Below are 20082 nucleotides of genomic sequence, written 5' to 3'. Positions count from 1 at the left end.
CTTGCATTTCCCTTGGCCCACCCAGCAAACTGTCTGAGCCGCTTCTGACTCCTTTGTGTGCACATATCAACCATGAGGTTCCCACTTAGGCAGCTGCTCTGTCCTGATGTGGAACCATTTTGGTGTGTCTGCTGTCTTCTTTTTGCCTCAGCATCACCACTAAGCAGAGGGGATCTAAGTGCTTGATTTGTTATGGTCCCTGTTCAGCCTGCTCCCTGCACTGATCCTGCGACTCTTCGGTCGCTGCTGGGGTTAGTATTGCACAGCCCACATGACTTTGAACCGAGAGAACTGCCTGCTAACCTCTCCTTAGGAGGAACCACTGAGCATTCATAACCTGTCCGTTAGGCCCAGCTCTACTCGACTGTCCCGGCCCCCTCCAGCACCAGGCTCTTTCATTCTTTGGTCCCTACCCCTTAAAAATGCTCTCCTTCTCTCTGACCTAGGCCCACCTCGGTTTGACAGCCTCTGTCTCATTTTTGAGGACTCGATTCAAGAATCGGTTCCTCTGTGAAGCTGTGAGGGGACTTAGCTACAGGCATGGTTTTTCAGCGTAGTTTGCTTCCCCATTCCTAAGGAATGTGACACTTTTTTTTCCATTAAAGGGTTCTGGTGGATGTGCCTCCTCTCACATAGATCACGGGCTTACCGGATGACTGTCCTGACAATGTTCATTCCACACCTTTTCTTCCCTTGTTGGTCTGGTCCACCCAGTGTGTCCTACGCATTAGGATGGAGGAAAGCAAATGCCAGAGCCACAGTTTTTATCTCACAAACACAAATCACAGATTACAAATAGGATTATTTTTTTAGTATTTATATGTGTTTATTCCCTTATAGTTAGAAGTGTATGTTGTGAGTAGTGGGAGAGAATTCTCTGACACATATACATTCAGACATTTAAAGTGTAATTTTAAAACAGTGATTGACAGCTATGTATTTAGATTGGCACAGATCCAAAACTTATTCTTTCTTTCCTTTTGCAGTTTTCACATTCACTTGTAATTTTGGAACTACTTTAAAATATGGAAAATAAAATCACATAAATGATATCCATGCACCTAACAAATATTAACATTTTCTTACTGTTTTGAATTTTTTGTCTGTAAAAGAAAACATTACAAAATACATTAACTTAGCTCTAAAGTTCATATGTTTCTTCTCTGGATATATTTTTATGCTCTTACTGTATATGTATGTATACATGATAATATATAGTATATTCTGAGACAGTTTTTTTAATTTATATAAATAGTATACTGTTCATACTCTTTTTCAAATAACTTTTTTCAGTTGACATATTTTGAGATGAATCCATGTTGAATTTTAAGGTTAATGTATTTGGTTTAACTTCTCTGTGTTATTTCAGTGTTAGAATTCCTTTTACCATTTTATCTGTGTGATTTTTTTTATGGACATAAGGTTTCCAATTAATAATTATGTTGAATATCCTTGGATATGTCTCCTTGTGCACATGTGATTGTGTTTTGTTCTGTTTTTACCAGATACTCATATAAGAGTTTAATGACCCAATCTGACAGTCTCTGTCTTTTAGTGGGGAAATTTAATCCATTTTCATGTAGCATGTTAGTTATTTGGAATAATTTATATCAGTGTGTGTGTGTGTGTGTGTGTGTACATATTTTCTTTGTCCTTTTTTTGTTTGCTTTCTTTTGAATTTCATATATTTTTTCATTTTACCGATTTAAAAGTTATTCATTCTAATTCTATTAGTTTACCCATATTTTTTATTTTTTGTTATTCCTCACCGAGGATATTTTGACATTTTTCCATTGATTCTTTTTTTTTATATATAGAGAGAGAGAGTGAAAGGGAGGGGAGAGAGAGAGACAGAGAGGAGAGAGAAAGAAATAGAGAGACATCGATCAGTTGCCTCCGGCATGCACCCCAACTGGTGCTAGGCATCAAACCTACAACCCAGGTACGTGCCCATGACCAGGAATGGAACCTGCGACCCTGTGGTATGTGGGCCAGTGCTCTAACCATTGAGTTACTGGTCAGGCCTTAACATGCATTCTTAAATTAATAGAGTCTGAAGTGATTATTTCTATTTTCCTAAATAATACAAGGCGCTTAGAGAACTTCATCTCTGATTCCCCATCCTCCATTTTATTGTTAGCAAGTGTTTAGTTCCACCCTTTCCTAAGGTCCTAATCAATCATCATTATCACAATCAACGCTTCCTGATTTTTTTTTCTCTCACTATTGATCTGTGAAATCCATCCTTTGAGGTTTAGTTGCCTTTTGAAATAGTTCTTTTCTGTAAAGGATACATTCTATGAGTTTCTATTTGACATCATTTTATTTGCATTTATGCTTGAGCAGTATTTTAGCAGGGTGTAGAATTCTAAATCTATTTTTCCTGAGCACTCTGAAGATTTATTCCATTTTTGTACATTTGTAGGTCATCTTTTTCTTTCCAGGTATTTTAAAATTGCATTTAAAAATAAAATAGTGTGCTTAGTCATCCATTTTTATTTACCTCATTCGGGACTGTGCGCCTGAAATCTGAGAATTTGTTTCATTAATTTGAGAAAGTACTCGGCATCTTCTCCTTGACCGCCTTTCTCCCTCCATCTCTAGTGCCTCCTCGGGCTTCATTAGACACGTGTGGGACAGTCTCAGACTCCACATGCCCTCTCTTTTGTATTTTTTTTGTAGCTTTCTATCTCTCTTTTGCATTCTCCTAATTCACTCATACTTTCAATTGTCTAATCTGTTATTTCTTTTTAGTTTCAATGACTTTTTTCTTTCTAAAAGTTCATTGCTCATTCTTTTTTCATACTATAACATGAAACATTGTTGTTGTTTTTCTCCATGATAGAGATGTAAGGCAGTGATCTCCAAACTGAACCATTTGCTATATTGCTTTTAAAAATATTCTTTAAAAAGGTTTCTTTCAGCTATGTCTGTGATGCCATGCCTCTGGGAATTAATGTTAAATCTACATTAAATTTCTTTACCATTTATAAAAAGTAGAATGGTTTGTTGGGCATCCTGTTAAGCATCTCAAGCTAGCAATTGCTGGGGTCATATCAGGTAAATGTGTCTTCCCAAATAAAAGAAAGATTTTAAAAGGACTAACTTCCTCTTTACAGAATAATTTTTTGGGGGGAAAGAACATCACCTTGTAATTAGGCATCAATGCCATTGGCGTTTTTGGTGATTCATGTAGCATTTCTGTGTTTGTGTTAATAGTGGGGGAGTTGGTTTTGCTTTTGTTCCTTTTGCTGCCTTGCTAGGACCAGACGTCAGTGTTTTCTAAGATTCTTTTGAAGATTTCTGATGCTGCATTATTGGGAAGATGAAAGAAGCTGAGCATTTGAGGGGATGAGTGTTCTGCCGCCTGTGCTTTCTATCCTCTCTAACTGGGGGGTGGATGCTGTGGGGGCAGCTCCCCAGGCACCTGACAGGAGTTCCCCCCAGGGCTCTGGCTTTGAGCATCCTCCATAGAACCACAGAGCAGTTGCTTTGGAAACATTATATTCTAAACAGTCTTGTTTTTCTTTCCCCTCAGGCTTTCCTAAAATAGATACCTTATTGTGGGAAAATGACATTTGGAAAAACACTTAAGAGACCTTGCAATTGATTATTGAGTTTTATTAAAAAATTGTATTTTGTTTGCCAAAATCCTTTGAAAAGATATTTATTATTCTACTTTTTCCCATTTAAGAGAGGTACAGAAAAGTTGAAACATCTGGTGAGATGAATACTTACGAGGCCTGAGCATTGCCTGAAATACTTCCCACTCTTCAGTTCCCTTAACAACTGAAATTCCTTGCCCAGAAAGAACCCTCTCAGGGAGTGGCAGACTCCACGGTTGCTTGACCCTTCGTGTACCTGGCCCTGCCCTGAGGGAATGCCATTCAGCGTGGAGAATGGAGAGGATGCGGCCCACACGGCCTTCTCCTCACCCCCCTTTTCCAGTAGAGAGGCAGCTGGGGTTGGTCCAAAGCCCGGCCGGACTCCTCTGAACTGACCCCGCAAACCTGTGGTAACACGACTGTGCAGCTGGTGTAACAGGAGCACATCATTCTGCAAACCCTCAGCCGAAGCAAAACGAGGCTGAAAGCCAGTCATTGGGCTGGAGGTCTCTCTCTATGCAAAGGATGCCCTGGCTGGGGCTTCTGGACACGGTAGGAGCAGCCCCACTTCAGACCTAGTCATGGGCTGTTGAGTGTTGGAAGCTATTTTGCTATCATTTGGTTAGACTCATAGCAAAGACTTCTATAGAACCTGGCTCATGCCAGGTGCTGGGCTAACTCATTTAATGTTCATCGCACTATTATCACCCCCTTTCTGCAGAGAGAAAGCACCCGGGTGGACCTGGGACCCAAACCATTGGGAAGCACTGCCTCAAATGCTAAGTCTTCTTGAGGTTTTTCTCTCCCCAGCCACTACCACCCCCATGAAATATAAAATAAGTGCTTATATGTGTATGTGGGGTATGTGGAAGCAACCTGCCTGAAACCACCTCTCAGGAGGCCCGAGCAGAGAGAAAAGAACTGCCAGCAAAGAGGACCAGGCCTGCAGTTCAGGGAGAGATGCCAGACATACCTGTTCCAGGTTGGGCTTGAGAACAAGCTGTTTCTTTGTGCTTTGTTCTAAAGAATTCTCTAGTGTACAGAGCCTCTCCTTATGACTTAACCAAGAGTATTCCATTCAGCTTTAACCTAGCGGTGTTCCCCGTCATAAGGGGAGTGAAACACTTTTGGAGGTCACGGGTGTAAAGTTACCTTAATGAGCATCCTTATGCTCCGGACATGAACGGTTTGAAATTCAAAACCACATGCTTTGACCCGACCCTCTTCCGTATCGGCACTGCCGAGATTGGCCAGCTAAACCCTGGAGGGAATAGATACATTTAATTTTGGAGGAGCTGATGGTTAATTTTAAACCAAGCATCTGCTGAAGATAAAGATGCAGCTAAAGGGCTACTTTTCCACAGAATTGTTCACGGGTGGAGTAGCCCACTAAGGGTTCACACTCAGAAGGGCAAGGGAGCTAGGAACATCTGTGCTGAAAATCAGGATTCCTGGGTGCTGGTCCCAGCACTGCTTCCACACAGCTGTATAACTTCAGGCCACCCTTCTCTCGCCTGTTTCCTTATGAAAAACATGCGCTTCTACTAGGTCTAGAAATACACACTTGGAAGTTGACCTAGAAGCCAAGTTGTGAAATTATCAACCCCACACACTTGGTGGTACTGCTTAGAAATGTCCCCCGATACATTCGCATGCCAGTGTGGATTGCCTCTGTCTGGTTACCTCTCATTGCATTTCTGCGCAGGGGATAGTCACCACACAGCTCATCAAGCCAAAGGAGTTATCTTGCTGCTCTGACATCTTGGGGTGAATGACTGATAAGGGCCACCCAGGATGACATTTTTCTGCTTATTTTTTAAGTGTTTCAAATGACCTTGTTCCTGGAGCTGCTTTAGTAGCATTCCGGAAGGTACCATAGAAATGGATATCATGCTAAAGGTTATACCTCCTTTGTGGTTAAATGTGGTGTCAGTTGAGAAAAGTCAAATCGCAGCAGTAGAAGTGACTCACTTCATGAACTGTGTCATCCCAGACCCAGCTGTGGTGCCCGCCTGACTTTTCTTTAATTGAGAAGGTGCAGGAGACCATCTTTGGTTATCGAGTTTGTCTCACAAAGAGAGAAGAAAGCTTCTCGTTGGGCGTTAATCATAACTCTTCTCATGCTTATGGCCTGATTCACGCTGGCTTTACTCTGAGGAAGGAGAGAGCAGGTGTGGTTTGTGTGATGCTGCTGTAGCTCAGTTACCTGGGAGAAGCCAGGTAGAGGGTGGTGCTCCCCTGGAGTGCTCAGCAGTGTCCAGGGACCTGGGCAGGTAGTGGGAGCTGCTCCTGGTGGCCTCCTCCATGGGAGTACAGTCCTGCCCTCTTCTGAGCTGATTCCCAGAAGCCTCACCTCTGTGCAGCCTCCTGGCCCTCTCCCCCGGCGGTGAATTTCCAGGGACTGACCAAGGCAGCTCTTTGGAAAGAAGCCCGGCCTGAGCCCTGGAGGGAAAGATGAGATGTTGACTAGAGCATTGTCTCCTTGCAGGGCTGGAGGGAAGGCCAGGACTTTGCTTGGAAAGCCTCTGGGGTCTGTTACTCACAGTCATGAGTCACCACAGGGTCTTAAAGCACAGAACTGTGTGGTTTCCTTCTGACGGGAATGGGGGGAGAGGACGCTGATACTGGCCACTTTATGGAGGATGCTCTGAGACTCTTAGATTAGTAAAATTTAATTCAGGTTCTGGTCCTCGTGTGTTGCTCTTCTAACCCTTCTGAAGCCCCGGATATTTAAGAATTGAACTTTCCATGCCACCAATATATTTCTTGAAGACTGCTTTTTGCCTTGTGAACAGAATTCAGATAAATGTCACGTTCAAATCTCATTGAGATACTTTCTTGTATTCCGGTTCCTCCATTTGAAAAGCAAAAACAAAGCATTTTTTCCCCTACAAATAAAACATCAGACCTGGATCTGGAGGACAAGAGCAGCACCTTGAGCTGCTGTCAGTAGTCCCGCTCATGACTTGTTGGGCACCTCTGTGTACAAGTGCCCGCGCTGGATTCCATGGAGGCGGGAGCCACAGCACTGCTGAGCTCTTGCAAGCTGCTTCAAACAGACCCATGAACTAGGGCTTAAAAGGGAGCACGTGAGCAAGTAGGTACGAGTCACGCAGAGTGAGCTTGGAGGAAGAATGGACTGCAGGCTGGAGCGCTGAAGGGAGCAGCCATGAAGAAAACAGTCTTAACCGGACTTTGAAGGGTAGAGGGGATTTTTAGAGCTGGAGATGGGGAACGTGGTTGCAGAGAGCATCCCAGCTGAAAGGAAGAAAGGAATGGTCGTTGCTTACATTGACTGTGCTTACCCTGCATTCCAGGTGGGATAAGAGAAGCATTGCTCACTCCATCTCCTTAATTTCCCAACCTTAAGAGGCGGGAGTATTATTTTTATGCTATTTGAACAGTGAGGAAATTGAGGCCCAAAGAGATTAAAATACCTTCCCCAGATCACCCAGCTAAACGTAGTTGATCAGCGAGGAGTTAGCCTTGTTCTGGCTAGTGCCCACATCTGTGCTCTTCCCCTTGGTCGTGTGCAATGGCTAAGGAGAGGTGGTGGGCTTGGAGGACGGAGGTGGGTGCGGCCTACTGTTGGCCAGGGAGGATTAGCATGGAGGATCACGGTGGAAGAATGTGTATTTCTGAATACTGTGCCTAGGATTTAGGGTTTCATTCTGAAGTCAGTGACGAGTCACCAGAGGGTTTTAAACACAGAATTCTCTGGTTTGAGTGGCAGCAGTGATCGGTCCAGGGAGTGTTGCAGTGAAGTCTGGCAGAGTGCCTGCAGGAGCCTCTGAGGTAGATGGGTGGTGGGCTCGGCGGTGAGCAGCTTCTGGTTTGTGTACTTGTGTTATGCTTCTCAGTATTGGGAAGTTCACCACCCAAGACCTAAGTTTGAGTTCTTTAGACTCCAACAGGTGTTTTAGGCAGATTTATTGTATTGTCATTTATGAGGGGAGCAAACGGGATTTTAGGTTAATTAGCTTAGAGTCAAGGCAATCCCACCTGGATTCTTTGTGAAAGACATTTTAAGAGAAAGGAGGCATGTGACAGAGAGTGCCTCCTGCTCAAGTTAACAGACCCCTCGACCTGTGCCCACGCTTGAGGTCGGGGTGTCAATGGGATTATGGGGAAGAAGTTGTTAAGGTAGAAGAAGCAATAGGAGAGAGACAGAGAACAAAGGGGGCTTTGGAGATAGGTTCAGGGAGTAAGCTGGGATGAGGTGCTGCTGCCCACTACTCTCCCGATTGCAAGTCTTGGGGGTTACCTTAGAGCAGCCGTGGGCAAACTACGGCCCGTGGGCCGCATCCGGCCCGTTTGAAATGAATAAAACTAAAAAAAAAAGACCGTACCCTTTTATGTAATGATGTTTACTCTGAATTTATATTAGTTCACACAAACACTCCATCCATGCTTTTGTTCCGGCCCTCCGGTCCAGTTTAAGAACCCATTGTGGCCCTCGAGTCAAAAAGTTTGCCCACCCCTGCCTTAGAGTCTAGGAGAAAAAGAACAGAGATACAAAGCATGGGCGTGCTCTAGCAAGAGCATGCCATGGGTCCTGCAGATGGCTGCTACTTGTGCTGGACTTGGAGGTGGTGTCCAGGAGAGGCCTAGCTGCAAATCCAGGCTGGCTGCTGCTAGTGCTGGGCCTGTGGCCACTTAGCGAGAGGTACTGGACACGCCAAGGCCAGATGCTTGTTTGAGAGATTTTAGGAAAATCTGAAGCATGAGCCAAGACATGCCATTTGTATGGAAAAGCCACTGGCAAACAGCTTGGGTGGGTGGGGTCTCAGGGAATCACCAGGGTGGACAAACAGTGTGAGTCAGGTGGGAGACTCAGAAATGGTGCCTGCCGGCCAGCTCTGTGGGGAAAGAGCTCAGCAAAGGAACAATGGCCTCTGTCTGGGAGAAAGCTGCCCCTCTGCTTCTCACCCTGAAGCCAGACAATTCACTTCCTCCCTGTCTGTCTCCAGTTCCTTTCAAGCTGCCCTCCAGAGCTGGAGCTCAGAGGGAGTGAGTCTAAGTCCGTGAGCAGGCCCTTTAAGAGGAACCGCCTGGGACTCCAGAAGCCTTCCATCTCACTCAGCCTCAATCCCTGCTGGTTTTTACATCCCAAAGTTATGGGGACTTCTCTTTCCAGCTCTGGAACCTTGGGATGGGGCAGGAGGGAGGGAGGAGGGAGGCTGTTGTGGGACTGGGACCCCTTGCTCCTCTGGTGGGACCTCTGCAGCCAAGATATCCCTCCTGATTTTTATCCACCACACGTGGGTGTGAGACCAACCCGTTCGATGCCTCGGCCCCTCCTGTCAGTCTTGATGTGGCTTCTTTCTATCCTTAGTTGTAAGACTTCTCCCAACTGCACTTTGGACTCGGGCTTTTTATCTTGATTCCTGGGACTTCTGATAGGTCTGCATGTAGTATGCTTATCTGGCCATAACTTTAGAGAGTTGTATAAGACCAAAAAGATAATATACCTTCTAATAAATTACCTTGTGGGTGCTGGTCTTTCAAAGATCAGATGAAGAAATCTTAACAGAGAGATTGTAGAAAATGAGAACGGAACCTTTAGAGATATTTAGTCCAATTTGCCTTTTTACAGTAAAAACAACCAAGGACTAGTTGGTCGTGGGCCTCCTGGATGGAGAAGGTTTCCTTCCTGGGCCTGGCACTCTTCTTCTGCCTTATGATCCCCGTGCTTCCATCATAGGATGATGCTTCCCCTCCTGTACTCTAAGTCTGGTTGACCTGTGTCCATGGAAAACTGTGCTAACTCTTAATGCTTTTTATGTATAGAAGATGACAAAGTAGAAGGAAGCAACAAAAGGAAGTGAATGGAATAGTCAGGTTCTAAGCAAGGGGGTTCAGTGGCTACACCCACTGCCAGGATTTACTTCTGAGCTCTGACTTGGGGAAGGTTTAGCAATGTGTCTTTAGACCCTTGCAATCCTTTGTTCCCTGAGAGAGCACCTCCCCCCCCCCCCCCCCCCCCCGTTAAACTCTGCTCAAAGGCAGGAGTGTGGGGGAGGCTCTGGAGCCCTGTGTTCTCAGTTATATCTTTCTCAAGGCACTGGGATGCGAATCATTTCTTATTTGCAGTTAAGGAGCTCGAAATCAGTGGTTACCACTCCTAGTTACACATCAGAATTACCTTGAGAGATTTGTAAAGGGCTCCTCAAGACTCTGGTTTAATGGTCTGGAGGAGGTTAGAAGTTAGCACTTGTTACAAGCTCCCCATGTGATCCAGTTATGCAGCTAGAATGGGAACTACAGCTTCCGGCTAGTGGTTCTTACCCTTTAACTGCATCCGATCCCTTGGAAAGCAACCAACCTGTTGTCGCACCGCTGGGCTTCACACCCAGAAATTTCTGACTCAGTGAGAAGTATGGGATGGGGCTTGCGATTTCTAACCAATTCCTGGGTGACGCTGCTGCTGCTGCTGACTTGGGACCACACTTTGTAAACCACAATATTAGGCTCTGAAAGGTTCTGTGATCCAGGACTTGGAGGCCCTGCCTTGATGGTCCATCCCCAGACTTTTCGTTCTGAAGGTCTGGAGTGGGCTCAAGAGTTTGTGTGTCTTAGACGTTCCCATGCGGTGCTTATGCAGCCGGACTGGGGAACGCACCTAGAGCACCAGGGCCAGTCCTTGGGTTGGACACTTGGATGAGATCAGGCACAAGGCAGGCCACCTCAAATTTCTCCCCATCTGGTGCCAACTGGCCACCAGCAGCACCATCACCAGGAACATTCGAGGCTGCCCTAGGCTTTAGGAGGAAGCAGGGACCTACAGTTTACCTGGACAAAGAATAGCATCTCGAGAGTGTTTGTCTAGAACGTAGTAGACAGTGGACATGCACAGGGTGGTCAAATCAGACCTTTCCTCTGGAACGTTGGCGTGGGTCTGTGGGTCTCTTCTAGGCCAGGTGTCCTTACTATGGGCACATGAGGACACAGGCCCCCAAAGTGAGCTGAACCTAGAGCTTGCACCCCGATTCTGGGGTTCTTTCCCACTCTGCGGCAGGTGAATTCTGAGGAATGGGCACAGCTTCCTCAGTCTGTAGAGGTCTAACGCATGGATCCAGAAGATGACACGGCCTCAACAATGATGAGGCTGGACTAAATGACCCTAGACTTATAGCAGTGTTTCCCCAAAGTGTGAGCATTTGTTAGAAATAAGAATTCTTAGAGCCCACCCCAGGTGGCCTGCTGCTGGATCAGAAACCCTGACAGCCATCTGTGTGGTAATATGCCCTTGAGGTGACTCTGGTTGGACACAGGTTTAAGAAGCAGTGGCTGAGGAAAAGGCTGTGTAGTGATGTACCCTGAGGCACTGGGGGCAGGGCTGGGAGCCTGCGGTTGAGTTTGTGGAGGCCTTGGAATTGGCAGGGTGCTGTGATGGCCTCAGGAATCAAGGACTCTGGAGGAAGTCAGCTTGGAAAGAAGCAGCTTAGAAAACTGCAGCTGCTCCCGGGTGCACTCTTCCTTCTGTCACCGGTCCATCCCTTGTGAAACTGAGGCTCAAGTCATTTCAACTTAAGCTTTATTCACACTCCCTGGTCATTATGTGTTTTGCTCAGGGCAAACTTGCCTCAGCCAGCCCAAGGTCAATTTTCAGTGATTCTGAAACTAATGAACTTTCATTGATCAGGGCTCTAATGTTCTGATAGTGTTGGTAATTGGTTTTTCTTCTTCTTTTTTTTGTAGTTGGTGACAGGAGTATGGGAAGGCAATTACAACTTCTTCTGTCAGGGTACACGCAGTGCGGGCGAAGCAGATATGAAGGTACTGTCCCTCTTTTTTACTTTAAATCGTTTTTTTAAATTTAAAATTGCACAAAAGACAAAACGGCTTATAACCTCACTGTCCAGGTCATCCCTGTTGACGTTTTTAAGAGAACCTTAAAAAACAGTATGTACACATAATAATGAAATTTGAACAACATGGAAAGGTATAAAATGAAAACTAAAGTTTCCTTCTCTGCAAAAGTAAGTCCTATTAACAGTTTCCAGGGGGAAAATGCATGCATTTACCCATAGTTATGCATTATTTATGTAAATGGGATCATAGAGTAATGTTTGTTCCTCTGAGCATCCTCTGCGTGGCGGCCGTCAGATTCTGACTCCCTCCCTGCGTTTGTTCTGACATAAAAGGCTGAAGCGAGCTCTGCAGGGGCAGCCATCTCCTTAGAGCACCTTGTGACACATTCAGGTGGGCGAGGACCCGACACTGAAGTTCCAGTTCCTTTTTTTCTTGGCCTCATGTCCTGTCACCACCCCACGCCAGCCCCTGAAGTCAGGAGTCCCTCTCAGGTGGTTTTTCTGTCCCGATGGCTCCGCAGGCTCCGAAGAAAACAGGCCGACTCCAGCGTTTCGAACTATGAAGCCCCTGTTTTTTAGTCTTGAAGGGTGTCAGTGGGCCTTTTAAAACCTTCTCTGCTGTTATTTCAAACCTCCCCACACCGTGCTCTTTGGTTATAAAGCCACTTCTGAGCAACCAGCAAGTGGCTTTAACCAACGGTCTGCAGGGGCCAGCAGGGCGCTCAGACTTCTTCGAAGCAGCATGGGGTTCTGGGGTGTCGGGAAAGGTGTCAGAGGAGATGTCCCAGAGAAACATGGATGCCCTTCCTCCTAGATCCGTGGTCGGCAAACTGTGGCTCGCGAGCCACACGCGGCTCTTTGGCCCCTTGAGTGTGGCTCTTCCTAAGCCTTAGGAGAACCCTAATTAAGTTAATAACAGTGTACCTACCTATATAGTTTAAAAAATTTGGCTCTCAAAAGAAATTTCAATCATTGTACTGTTGATATTTGGCTCTGTTGACTAATGAGTTTGCTGACCACTGTCCTAGATCATCCGTGTCCTCTGGTGGTACTACTTCTCCAAACTCATCGAGTTCATGGACACCTTCTTCTTCATCCTGCGCAAGAACAACCACCAGATCACGGTCCTGCATGTCTACCACCACGCCTCCATGCTGAACATCTGGTGGTTCGTGATGAACTGGGTCCCCTGTGGCCACTGTGAGTCTCACGTGAAGGGGGCTTGGGGACAGGTGTGAGCAAAAACTCCGAATTGAAATGAAGGCTCGTAGGCAAGGAGATTCCGTAGATTCCGTTTCCGTAGATTTCTAGGTCAAGCACTGGAGTGTTGTGTCCGGGATGCTTCTAATGAGAGTCTGTGTGGCCTATGCGCTCAGTACGCAGCCATGACCTTTTCCTAGTTGAGTGAATGGTCTGTGCTGATTTGGGAAGGAGGAATGAAATAGTAAATCCCCAGCCTGGGGCATGTTAAGAAACAGGGACAGTGTTCTCTGCCATGAGGGCGGCAGTTCCAGGCTATTTCTAATACTTGTCTGCCACGTGGAAGATGTTGGACTGGCGGGCAGGCCTGGAAGATACATTCACACCCTGAAGGGAGCGCCAGAGAAAAGGCTAGTTATGAAATAGAGCTTTTGCTATGCGTTGCATCAGGGAATCTGCACATATCCTAATGTCATGACCCTCACGTTCCATGAAACACCTTGAGCAGGATGTGGGTGGCTTTGGAAAGCTTGAGATCGGAACTCCGCTATTACCGTCAGAGAGTAAGGTGTCACCTTCGGGCTTGGTGTGGGAGTTCTCACAAATGTCCCGGTCAAAATTCCTATCATTCATCACTGACAGATTTGACTGGAACCTTTAAGCCGATTCTCATTTTTTTTTTTTCTCCTGGGATAGCACTGCCTTTAATTCAGTCGGCCCACCAAGATTCACACAGTCATAGAATTTTAGAACTAGACAGGACTTCCCACATACAGCTCCTTTCAGCTGAAGAGAAAACCGAGTCGGTAGGAGGGTTGGTATAGGACCCTCACTAGTCTTGTTTCTTTTCTCACCATCGATACTTTATGGCCGAGGATTAACTGACTTAACTTTCTCACAGAAACAGCACCTCATTACCTTTGAAGAGTGTTTTACATTTTCCAAGAACTTATAGGATGATTTTAAGATTTTAAAATCAGATTTTAAGCTGGCCCATGAGAAACAACCAGAGAATGGATGTGACTTGTCCAGGGTCATACAGCCAGCTGCTGTCATAGCCAGGGGTACAGACTCATTCCCTGACCCCAGCTTTGTTCACCTCCGACTGCACGGGGAAAAGCCATACGGCTTTGGTTGCCTGCTGTGGAGGAGGCAGAGGACAGAGAGTCTAAAAAAAAACACAAACCTTGTAAATCCTATTGGAAATTAAAAATCATGTGATAAAGGCGGGCCTTTCATCTCTAAGGACTGGACTCTTATCCGTATTAGCAATAAAAATATATGGCCTCAGCACTGCAGTCCTGGAGACTAATTAGGAAGCGAGTTCAAAGGCCTCTCCAACGCTCAGCTCTGAGCACAGCGCCCATCGCTGTCTTCCCAAGCCTTCCGCACAGCAGCCTGGGGCCTGGGCTTGCAGAGAGAAGCAGCTGCCTCAGTCGTGGGTGAGGCTCCGGCGGCACAGCCTTTAGGTGTCGGAGCAGGGCAGGTGCTGTCGTGGCGGCTGTTAGATGCCCACCTGGAAGCTACAACTGAGCGTGGGCTTGGAGCCCCTGATGGCTGCCCGGCCATGTGGAAATTGAATTCCGGTCACACGTCTGAGTACTGCTGCTGCAGTGTTTGCTGGCCCCTGTTCAGAATCCTCTGACTTTCAGATTTAAAAAGAATCTTGGGTTTTATTTTATTCCTTGTTATGTATAAAACACTGATGCATCCTCCTCTCCAAACCCTCTCTGTCCCTACAGCTTATTTTGGTGCCACACTTAACAGCTTCATCCACGTCCTCATGTACTCATACTACGGTCTGTCTTCTGTCCCTTCCATGCGTCCGTACCTCTGGTGGAAGAAGTACATCACTCAGGGGCAGCTGGTGAGTCACTCGGCCTCTGTCCCCAGCAGTCGCTGCGGGGGTCACAGAGCTCTTCCTGGGGGTGCTCTTGCTGCCTTCCTGGCGTGATTGTTGTTTAATAGCACCCACACTATGCCTTTCCCACCCTTTCTCATTTGTTCCAATTAAAAGTGGGCAGAGCAGGGAATTTTCTTCATTTTAATTGATGGCGCAATGGTGCCCTTGGGTGTACAGCTCGTTGAGTTGCAGAACGAGGACTAGAAGCTAATTTTCTGACTTCACGTCCAGTCATTGTTCTTAGTTTGTGCACAAAGCATGTGTGCATATGTGTGTCTGTCTAGGTCAGCCGTGGGCAAACTATGGCCCGCGGGCCGGATCCGGCCCGTTTGAAATGAATAAATCAAAAAGTTTGCCCACCCCTGGTCTAGGTCTTCTAACTATAATCCAGAGTCCAAAGTGAAAGCTATCTGCCTATGTTCCCAGGAGTCTGAGAAGGAGCCGTGGAGTGGCATGAGTCTAGGGTGCTTGTAGCTTAGTAGGCAGCGAGGATATTTGCTAAGGCAGATGCGGTGGCCTCTCAGCTCCTGGGTGATGGAGCGCCTTGGGGTGAGAATGACACCCGCTGTGCTCTGAAGCCCTCCCAGGGTTCGCCATGCCCGGGACACCAGCAGCTGTCCACACCTGCTGCTGATTTCTCACCGTCCTTTCGTTAAGCTTCCCTAGTTGTCAGTATTGTATAGACCCCTATTCCTCTCTGCTCATGAATTCTTCCACAAACTCATCATTAATACAATCGCTACTAATGATACACGCTGACATTTGTGGAATCGACGATGTCGGGCACTCATGCTAAGTATAAGCAAGCAGTTTGACAGGAATTGTTCCGGTAGCCTGATCTCATGTTATCTCCATTTTGCAGGAAAGGGCCCTGAAGCAATAGGCCCGAACTAGCCAATGGGGGGAGGGGGGACGGGGGACAAACTTAGACGTTAAACCCTGGACCTGGCCCTGTCTGTTAACACAGTTTTCTAAAGAAACCAAGCGGGTTCAGATCCCTCCAAGTTGATAGAGATTTTTCAAAATTTAAAAATAACAATCTGGGAAAACGAATCAGAGAGCTGAGCTGCTGATGTGTGTGGCATTTCATTATCACTTCCTGCTGGTGGCTCTACAGTCCTTGTGAGCTTTTCCTCACCCCCTCCCCCAGGAAGGATAATTGTTCCTTCACTTTCTTGTTAAACTCGAAGAGCAGCGAGGAGGACCGCACAGCTGCAGGTCCGCAGAAGCAGAATTTAAAAGAACCGACCGGGGAAGTTGGCCTCCTAGGAGGCTCTGCCCTTTGGGGCAGAAGGTCGCACCCAGTTTGCCCAGGTTTATTTTGAGCACTTCTCCTAGTTATGACTCAACCTAGAGTTCTTACCTTAAAAAGGAGAAGAAGAAAAAGAAGAAACCAGTTTTTTATTTAGGAACACTGGTAGCTGGGCCCAAATCCAGCGGGCAGAGCCCCACCCTCTGTGTTATTCTTCCTGAAGATGCTCCTCCAGCAGCCACACTTATTTTGACACCCTTGCCTCGGGTTCCCAAGCACCCACATGCTTTTCAAGACTCACTCATCAAAAACACTCTATGGACTTCGCATTATATCCTGATAAGAGTTCCAATCTACTTGTCGCCTTCACCAAACCTAAAGGGAACAGAGACAAGGAATAGGGGACGTGCCCAGCGGGATCAGACATTCTGCAGTGACATCACTGGTTCCCTTTACGCATGCGCCCCACTCCCTTCCTCCCTAAAAAAAACAACTTGCATCTCTCTCTACTATGTCCCTGAAGTTTCAGTGTGTATTTTGGTGGTGGTTATTGTTTTCACATTTTCTTTTTGTCTCCAGCTTCATTGAGACATAAAATATTGTATAAGTTAAAGGTGTACAGCAAGCATGTCAAACTCAAAGGCTAACACAGGCCAAATAAACGAGACATGCGGTCCACGGGCCACAAGTTTGACATGCTTGGTGTACAGCATAATGATTTGATAATATGTGTGTTTTATGAAATGATCACCATAGTATGTTCAGTTAACAGCTTTCACCTCGTGTAGTTACAGGGGTTTTTTCTTGTGATGAGAACTAAGTGCTCTGAGCAACTTTCAAATGCACAGGATAGTATTGTTAACTATTCCCTGAATTTCAGGAAAGGTGGTTTAAGTAGCTTGGAGGGGAGGAAGAATGCACATAAGACAGAAAGATAGTTTGGGATGAGTGTAGTGTCTGCTTCGTGTTGGTGGTCCCTACAGAAAGGTAGATGAGTGTAATTCACAAGTGGGGGGTGCAGGGTAGGGAGCCAGTCTGGCATGGCTCCTTGTCCACGGCTGTGCCCCAGGCTCACTGTGTCCTCTGTTTCCCCCAGATTCAGTTTGTGCTGACAATCATACAGACCACCTGCGGGGTCATCTGGCCATGTTCATTCCCTCTTGGTTGGTTATATTTCCAAATCGGATACATGATTTCCCTGATTACTCTCTTCACAAACTTCTACATTCAGGTACGTCTCCCTCCTCGGTGGCAGTTGGGCTGTGGGGCTTTTATCAACAGAGGCCGCTGTCTGTCCATCTCAGGGGGGCGGGTAGACGCCCTGCTGTGTGCCGGGCAGTGGGCACTAACTTAGTCACGGTGGCAGGGCAGCCCCTGCCTTTGGGAGGGGAGGGTCCCTGCTAATGTAAAGGATGCTAAATCTGTTCCGGACCTCCTGAGTTCTAGGTTTTGGGCAAGGGAGGTTTGGGATTTATATGGAAAGGCAAAACTGTTAAGCAGGTTCCTGTGTCACTTCCCTTAAGACCTGCGGCAGACATGTGGTAGGTGATTTTCAGCCAGAAGTCTCACAGCCCCGCTGCTCTGAACCTCACAGCTAAATTAAATGTCCAAAGAAATTTCCATTACAGTCCATCAGCTATAGATAGAAATCTGCCCTTTGTCCCAGTTTTCTTGCACATCCACTTCTCGTTTGGCGCTCAGCTCATTTCCAAGGGCATGATGTAATGCAGGTTCTTGCTCACAGAGGGGTCCACTTAGGGCAGATGATCTCCGGTGGAGTCTGACCACTTTGCAGCCACTGCTGGTTCCCCTGCCTCCATCACCCCTGGATGACGTGTGTTCCCGCTCCCGTAGGCAGTATCTGTTCCAGGGCAGGCACAGGCGGTCAGGAGCAAGGACAGAGGCCACAGATGCTCGGGCGGTAGCACGTGGTCGTGTCTCACAGCCACCTGGCAGCTCAGCCACGATTCCTCTTCCCTGTGCTCCCCTGTACCTTGATTCACACATACCTGCAGGGAAACTAGGTTGGTGTTGGGGCACCACCCTCGCATAGCACGGCCACGTGCTGCCATCTGCCCTGTGTCTTTCAGACTTACAACAAGCAGGGATCCTCCCGGCGGAAAGAGCACCTGAAGGACCACCAGAATGGGTCCCTGGCCGCCGCCAACGGACACACCAACAACTTTTCATCCCTGGAAAACAATGTGAAGCTGAGGAAGCAACGGAAGGATTGAGGTCGAAGAGTTGCAAACCTCCCAACCAAGTCGTCTGATTGTAAGCACAGTATGCGTTGTGCCCGATGCTCTAACAGCTGCTGTAGCTAGTCCGGCCTACAATAGTGTGATTCATGTAGGACCTCTTTCATCACTTCAAAACCCCTAGGAAATGTATTCAGATTTAGACAAGTAGGCATAAGATTTTTAACATTTCTGGGCTCTCACCGACCCCCGCGCCATGCCGCGGAGGGAGTGTTATTGTAGTATACGACACTGCTGTTGCCTTATTAGTTATAACATGATAGGTGCTGAATTGTGATTCACAATTTGAAAACACTGTAATCCAAACTGTTGTGTTTTTATTTTTACTGTAGATCATGCATGTGATTGTAAATTTGTACAGTGTTACAGTAGAGAAACACACATGCCTTAAAATTTAAAAAGCAGGGCCCAAAGCTTACTAGTTTAAATTAGGATACGTTTCAAGTTTTGATTCATTTTCAATAGCTCTGATTAGAAAAATCAAAGACCGTGGTTTATGAAATTAGCGTGTGACACATTTTCAGGTGACTTGTATGTGTGAAATCAGAAACGGCACCTTCGGTTTTGTAATACTGGCTTTAAATCAGGCAGACTCAAATCTAGTGGAACAGTCAGTTTAACTTTTTAACAGATCTTATTTTTTTATTTTGAGTGCCACTATTAATAATGTAAAAAGGGGGGAGCTCTAAAGCAGTCTTGATGAAACTTAAATATATATTCTTTATCTTCAAGATTTTAGGAAGTGTGTAGGATGCGTAGGCCATGTGTCATTTCTGAAGTGCTAAGTGTTTTTATACGGGAAACAGAGCCCATTTTGCTTTTTCCACTCGTGAGAGAGAGGAGATCAACTTTTCAAGCGGGAGGACTGATTGTGTAACATGTGACGGACTCCCACAGATGAGCCATGGTTGCCAGGGTCCAGACAAAGATTGATTTCTGTACTGCTATCTGTTTTGACACAAACTTCCTTTTAAAATGTGCCTCGCTTACCAAAATTAATAAAGGGGGGAAAGGACATTCCAAAAAAAAAGAAAAATGTAAGGTAAAATTAAACAGATAGCTGTAGCATAAGAGAGCTGGGAAATTGGACAGAGATCATTTGTTTAATGTAAATCTAACAGCACCTGTCGTGTTTTCAGCTTAGAATCTAAAGGTTTGTTCAGAACCGCTTGTTTAAAAAGAATAGAGTACCTTGTAAAGTCATGTCTCACACCTGTGAGGAGGCAGTGGTCAAACAGATACGGACTATTGTGTGTGTCATTTTAAAGTGTTGGAAGTCAGTCTTTGAATACCTTTTCCATTGGAGGAAAAAATATTCCTTGAACCACTTGTGACCATCTTAGAAAGTCATTGACAATGTATAAACGAATTGTTGGTTTGGTATTTATGTAAATATCATGCTTTAATTTTGCACATTCGTATTTTAGGGAGCCAGGTGGTTCTCTTATTAGTCTTGTGGGTTTTCTGTTTGGAAGGAGTCACAGCATCTGTTTACATTTACCTGATCAAATCTAGAACATGTATATTTGTAAATGTGTGTCTTCCTAGGTACTAGTTTGCGAAAGTCTTTACCTATTTCAAACAGAAACTATAACATTCGGTAGTGTGCTGTCAAAGTGTGCTTAGCTCATCTGGATATTCCCACACTGTTGCAAAAGGTCCGAACATTAATCATTAAAACATTTTTGATTACCTGTGCTTGTGTTCTACATTGTTTCTGTGCTGCCAATTATGAAAGATTTGGGGGGAAATCCACTCTCTTCACCTTCGCAGAACTCACGCAGACAGATGTCAGTAATTTGATGTGAAAGGTTACCTTGCCCAGCTCACAGGAGGAGGGATCTCCACACAGAAAGGCATGGTGGTGGTCCCTCCCTAATTCCTTCTTCTGCCTTTTCCCACAAAGGTCCTGGCTCTAAGAACACTCCTTTTTCCTTTCTTCCTTCTCTTCCCACTCCCTCTCTCACTCTCCAGGCTGTTAAAGTTACTTTCCTAAGTCGAGACCAGAGCATGTCTTTAGTGTAGAGAGCCAGACAGTATACCTGGTTTG

The 20082-nt window shown here is 46.0% G+C and overlaps 1 protein-coding gene across 4 annotated transcripts in view; it reads left to right on the top strand.

Moving 5' to 3' along the window:
- Positions 1-19730, top strand: part of ELOVL5 (ELOVL fatty acid elongase 5) — a 78519-nt gene extending 58789 nt beyond the window's left edge. For 3 of the 4 annotated variants that reach the window (XM_006763195.2, XM_015563566.1, XM_006763194.2), the window contains exons 4-8: positions 11307-11384; positions 12448-12619; positions 14362-14486; positions 16871-17005; positions 17865-19730. In XM_006763195.2, the coding sequence (XP_006763258.1) occupies positions 11307-11384; positions 12448-12619; positions 14362-14486; positions 16871-17005; positions 17865-18008 (654 nt within the window). In that variant the 3' untranslated portion in view covers positions 18009-19730. The remainder of the gene's footprint in view (positions 1-11306; positions 11385-12447; positions 12620-14361; positions 14487-16870; positions 17006-17864) is intronic. The other variant, XM_015563567.1, reaches the window with a different exon arrangement.
- The last annotated feature ends 352 nt before the right edge of the window (positions 19731-20082 follow it).

The sequence above is a fragment of the Myotis davidii genome, unplaced genomic scaffold (genome assembly GCF_000327345.1).
Source record: "Myotis davidii unplaced genomic scaffold, ASM32734v1 scaffold1497, whole genome shotgun sequence".
In the NCBI taxonomy this organism is placed as follows: Eukaryota; Metazoa; Chordata; class Mammalia; order Chiroptera; family Vespertilionidae; genus Myotis; species Myotis davidii.
Note: the sequence above shows the minus strand (reverse complement) of the source record. Positions and strands in the feature narration are given on the sequence as shown.